This window comes from Dermochelys coriacea, chromosome 7, assembly GCF_009764565.3.
Source record: "Dermochelys coriacea isolate rDerCor1 chromosome 7, rDerCor1.pri.v4, whole genome shotgun sequence".
NCBI lineage: Eukaryota > Metazoa > Chordata > Testudines > Dermochelyidae > Dermochelys > Dermochelys coriacea.
Window position 1 is genome coordinate 22,985,617 of NC_050074.1, and position 6,000 is coordinate 22,991,616.

A 6,000-nucleotide genomic window follows, 5' to 3' on the forward strand; every position below is an offset into this window, starting at 1 on the left:
ATAATGAAATGGAGGAGACGAATGTGCCCAATTCCAATTTTATTGCTTATTCCCATACTTGGGTGCAGAACCATGAAAAGGTAGAAAATGCACCCAAAAATCTCCTGGGAATTCAATTCAGAGTGCTTTTCTGCCCTTGCTTTTGATGGCATAGACAGGGCTATCTGTTCTTCTGATACACCAGTCAATTTTGTACTGGCCACTCCAACCTAATGGACAAAATTAAGGGGTGCTCAATTTCCATGCCCAGGCCAGACTCCCATTGACACACTTCAGAGCATAAACCAGAACATGGATTTTAGTTATGCCACTACTGCTTAAGATAAGCAGTACTTTAACATCTTGATTACATATTGTCATTTTGTCAGGCTGGTCTTAGGTCTTCAACTCTGTTCCCTTCTGCTTGCACTATAAATGAAACACACACAGCACCCTATCAACAGATCCCAGGGAACACAGCTCCAGGCATACAACATGCATTGTAAAATAATCTACATAATAACTATGATGTTTTAGTGATGACAAGGACAAAATTAATAACTAGAAAACTGAGTACTTCCTTGAAAGAAAATGAACTGTCAACACTAGTTATAAAGTATCTGAGCTTTTTGTAAAAAAACAAAATAATCCCCTTCGAGTTCCAAAAATGAGGAATCCCATTTCATTTCATAAAAGCTTGTGACTGGATTCAGCTTTGCAATTCAAATGAACGAGCCAGGGAGGCCCCGTTCATTTAGTGTGAGTTCCTATAATGACAAATATCGGGACTCCCTCCATTTAGTCTGAACTCCTAGAGATCAATGGAATGGACCAATAACCATAAATCAACAGGTTTCAGAGTAGCAGCTGTGTTAGTCTGTATCCGCAAAAAGAACAGGAGTACTTGTGGCACCTTAGAGACTAACAAATTTATTAGAGCATGAGCTTTTGTGGGCTACAGCCCACATCATCGGATGCATGCAGTGGAAAATACAGTAGGACAATTTTATATACACAGAGAACATGAAACAATGGGTGTTACCATGCATACTATTACGAGAGTGATCAGTTAAGGTGAGCTATTACCATCAGGAGAGAAAAAAAAATCTTTTGTAGTGATAATCAAGATGGTCCATTTCCAGCAGTTGACAAGAACACGTGAGGAACAGCAGGGGGGAAAAATAAACATGGGGAAATAGTTTTACTTTGTGTAATGACACATCCACTCCCAGTCTTTATTCAAGCCTAATTTAATGGTGTCCAGTTTGCAAATTAATTCCAATTCAGCAGTCTCTCCTTGGAGTCTCTTTCTTTTTGAAGTTTTTTTGTTGTAATTTTGCAACTTTTAGGTCTGTAATCAAGTGGCTAGAGAGACTGAAGTGTTCTCCGACTGGTTTTTGAATGTTATACTTCTTGACGTCTGATTTGTGTCCATTTATCCTTTTACGTAGAGACTGTCCAGTTTGGCCAATGTACATGGCAGAGGGGCATTGCTGGCACATGACGGCGTTGTTGTAAGTCAGCCATAAAAACGTTGGCATACTATGGGGTCACGCGGGTACCCATAGCAGCGCAGGGGCAGAAGGAGAGGTCCCAAGATAGTCGGGACCTCTCCTTCTGCCCCTGCACTGCTATGGGTACCCGCATGGCCCCACAGTATGCCAACATTTTTATGGCTGAATTACAACAACGCTTCCTCAGCTCTCGTCCCCTAATGCCCCTACTCTGCTTGCGCTACACTGATGACATCTTCATCATCTGGACCCATGGAAAAGAAGCCCTTGAGGAATTCCACCATGATTTCAATAATTTTCATCCCACCATCAACCTCAGCCTGGACCAGTCCACACAAGAGACCCACTTCCTGGAGACCACAGTGCTAATAAGCGATGGTCACATAAACACCACCCTATATCAGAAATCTACTGAGCGCTATACTTACCTACATGCGTCCAGCTTTCATCCAGACCACATCACACGATCCATTGTCTACAGCCAAGCTCTAAGATACAACTGCATTTGCTCCAATCCTTCAGACAGAGACAAACATCTACAAGATTTCTATCAAGTGTTCTTAATACTACAATACCCACTTGCTGAAGTGAAGAAACAGATTGACAGAGCCAGAAGAATACCCAGAAGTCACCTACTCCAGGACAGGCCCAACAAAGAAAGTAACAGAACGCCACTAGCCGTCACCTTCAGCCCCCGAATAAAACCTCTTCAGCACATCATCAAGGATCTATAACCTATCCTGAAGTATGATCCCTTATTCTCACAGGTCAGTCCTCACTTACAGACAGCCCCCCAACATGAAGCAAACACTCACCAGCAACCACACACCACACAACAAAAACACTAACCCAGAAACCTATCTTTGCAACAAAGCCCGTTGCCAACTCTGTCCACATATCTATATAGGGGACACCATCATAGGGCCTAATCACATCAGCCACACTATCAGAGGCTCATTCACCTGCACATCTAGCAATATGATATATGCCATTATGTGCCAGCAATGCCCCTCTGCCACGTACATTGGCCAAACCGGACTGTCTCTATGTAAAAGAATAAATTGATAAAAATCAGACATCAAGAATTATTACATTCAAAAACCAGTCGGAGAACACTTCAATCTCTCTAGCCACTTGATTACAGACCTAAAAGTTGCAAAATTACAACAAAAAAACTTCAAAAAGAAAGAGACTCCAAGGAGAGACTGCTGAATTGGAATTAATTTGCAAACTGGACACCATTAAATTAGCCTTGAATAAAGACTGGGAGTGGATGTGTCATTACACAAAATAAAACCATTTCCCCATGTTTATATTTTCCCCCTGGCTGTTCCTCACGTGTTCTTGTCAACTGCTGGAAATGGGCCATCTTGATTATCACTACAAAAGGTTTTTTTTCCTCTCCTGCTGGTAATAGCTTACCTTAACTGATCACTCTCATTATAGGTTTCAGAGTAGCAGCCGTGTTAGTGTGTATTCGCAAAAAGAAAAGGAGTACCCGTGGCACCTTAGAGACTAACAAATTTATTAGAGCATAAGCTCATGAAAGCTTATGCTCTAATAAATTTGTTAGTCTCTAAGGTGCCACGGGTACTCCTTTTCTTTTTACTCTCATTATAGTGTACATGGTAACACCCATTGTTTCATATACTCTGTGTATATAAAATTGTCCTACTGTATTTTCCACTGCATGCATCCGATGACATGGGCTGTAGCCCACGAAAGCTTATGCTCAAATAAATTTGTTAGTCTCTAAGGTGCCACAGGCACTCCTGTTCTTTTTTCATAAAATCAAGAAGTTTCTCTAATTGCAACACCATTCAGCTGAGCAGCAACACAAAATTAACAAAGCAATTCACTTTGCTGTGTAGTTGGTACATGGAGCTGAACGCTAAATAGGCCCAGCTAAGCAGCAGCAAAGAGAAAATTGATTAGGATTAGATTCTCCTCTATATCAAAGATCTGCAAGAGGAATCTGAAACAACCCTAGTCAGATCCTTGTGATTGGAAGCTGCGGAAAAGAAGTGAACAATCTTATCCAGTCTCACTCAGCAGGCCCTTTCACACGGGGCTAAGCAAATAGGCAGCTCAACGGAATACAAATGGTTCAAAGGCAAACTTGCAAAAATGTAGAGTAACAGAAGAGAAATAAAAAGACAGAGATAAGAAAGCTTATGCTCAAATAAATTTGTTAGTTTCTAAGGTGCCACAAGTCCTCCTTTTCTTTTTGCCAATACAGACTAACACGGCTGCTACTCTGAAACCAGAGATAAGAAAGAAACCAAGAAAAATGCACCCTAGTGACACCACCAATTCTATCTCTAGAGTGTCCTATCATGATGCAGATAGGGCCTCCTTCCTAAGCTCCAATTCCCCCCCTGGAGAGGCAGCAAATCTTCAATCATAACTCCTATCTTCCTACCTGTCTACATTGCACCAGTTGCTATAGTACCCCAGAGGATATTAATTAAGGGTGACGGTCTCCTCCCTTGGACGCTCTCTTCCTGCCCTTAATGTAAAATCTCCTTTAACCCACAAGAAGTCAAGAGTGCAGGATGGATTAAACAGCTCTGGGGAAAGGGGGCGGGGGGATGCCATTTAACACACTATAAAGGCAGCAATGCTATGGTTGGGTGTCGCTCCCTTTTCCCAGCCCCTCAGCACCTCTCCCCACAGCCCCAGCCCCAGCCCCCCTCCCCTGATCCCCATCCCTTCTCCTCCCCCATCCCAGCCAGTTCTCACCCTAATGCCCTGCAGCACCCGCACTCGCTCCTGCTCATCCAGCCCGAACGAGACCTTCCTGTTCCCGTAGCTGCTCTCGCTACCCCCCATGCCGGCGGGGCTGGACGGGGGTTATCCCACCCTGTCCCTCAGGTAAACGGGGGCACACACCCTCCTCAGCGGCACACACTCTCTCCTAGTTCACCAACCAACAAACCCGCGTCTCATTGGCGGCTGGCACGGGAGCAGCCAACGGAGAGGCACGTTGCTGGCGATGGCCCGCGGGGCAGGCTGGGAATTGTAGTCTGGCGGCTATAGATGTGCTTCCAAGGGCTCTGTCCGGATAGGACAGAGCGAGGGGCCCCAGGCGAGCAGCAAGCATGAGAGGCGGCGGCGGCCTACCCTCTGCGAGCCCAGCTCAGGCCTGAATTAGCCACTGGGCATGATAGGCTGAGCCTAGGATCCTAGCCTCCCCCAGGGCTTGAGGCAGGCCAACCCCAACCCTCCCAGAGGTGCCTAGCCCTGCTGTATAGCAGTACTGCCACCGCCTAAGCTTTCCACATCATGAGCTGGGCAGGCCTTCAAAATATGGTGTTGTTTTTTTTAAAGAAATGTATGTTGGGCTATCATTTGTCTTCTGAGCCTTTAGTTTCACTTGCTTTGCATCTTTCATGGATTTTCTCCACAATCGTGAGGTCTTATAAACTTCCTTTAAATTAAAGCGGAGAGTCTCATATAATCTCTTGCCGGCAACACCTGATTTTTTAAAAAGGGACTTTTTTATGGGGCTGGTGGGGTGAAGGAGCCTTTGACAGGATTTTGTGTACAGGCAGTTGTCTTTCTTCCCTTGGAGTCAACCCTCCTCCACTCTCTTTTAGTGATTTATGGCTGCAGGACCTCTTAGAAGACATAACAGAAGAGAATGGCCATAGGTTTTACTAAAGAAACGGTGAGTAGCCATATGCTTTAAAAGAGAAGACTGAAATGGGTCAGATGTATGAATATTCATAGCCAATAATAGAGACAGACTGAATGCCCATAGACGTGAGCAGTAAAGGTGGAGTTATTTGAATGCAGAGACTAGAATGCTCATAGACTTAAATTGAAAAGAAAGGGGTCCTGCTTATTTACCTTGAAAGAACTTTAGAGAGAAGAGTGCCCACAGCCTGTATCATGTTAATGGACAAAAAGAAAATAACTCATTTCCAAAATATTTAAATAAAACACATTCACCTCTGCAAGACAGTTTCCCAATGCTGGATTTTCTGTCCAATGACAGAATTATAGCTAATCTATTAAAAGGCCTCCTTAAAAAGATATTGCCCTCAATCACACTCAAAGAATGATTCCTCAAAGCAGCTAACATTCCATTTCATTCTACCTATACATTACAGAAAATACCTCAGTGCCGTGGTTCTCAACCAGGGGTACACATACCCCAGGAGGTACGTAGAGGTCTTCCAGCATACATCAACTCATTCGGATATTTGCCCATTTTTACAACAAGCTACATAAAAAGCACTAGTGAGGTCAGTTTAAACTAACAGTTCATACTTGTTTATACTGCTCTAGATACTATTCACTGAAATGTAAGTATATTTATATTCCAGTCAATTTATAATAATTATAATGGTAGAAATAAGAAAGCAAGCAATTTTTCAGCAATAGTGTGCTGTGACACTTTTTGTATTTTTATATCTGATTTTGTAAGCAAGTAGTTTTTAAAGTGAGGTGAAACTTGGGGGTACGCAAGACAAATCAGACTATTGACGGGTACAATAGTGTG

At 43.3% G+C, this 6,000-nt stretch overlaps 1 protein-coding gene across 12 annotated transcripts in view; it reads right to left on the reverse strand.

Annotated features, from left to right (window-relative positions):
* CHCHD6 (coiled-coil-helix-coiled-coil-helix domain containing 6) overlaps positions 1-4,410 on the reverse strand; it is a 202,524-nt gene extending 198,114 nt beyond the window's left edge. For 11 of the 12 annotated variants that reach the window (XM_043519167.1, XM_043519172.1, XM_038409070.2 and 8 more), the window contains exon 1: positions 4,236-4,410. In XM_043519167.1, coding sequence (XP_043375102.1) covers positions 4,236-4,325 — 90 coding nt within the window. In that variant the 5' untranslated portion in view covers positions 4,326-4,410. Of the gene's footprint in view, positions 1-3,915; positions 4,081-4,235 lie in introns of those variants that run through there. The other variant, XM_043519169.1, reaches the window with a different exon arrangement.
* Between the last annotated feature and the right edge of the window lie 1,590 nt (positions 4,411-6,000).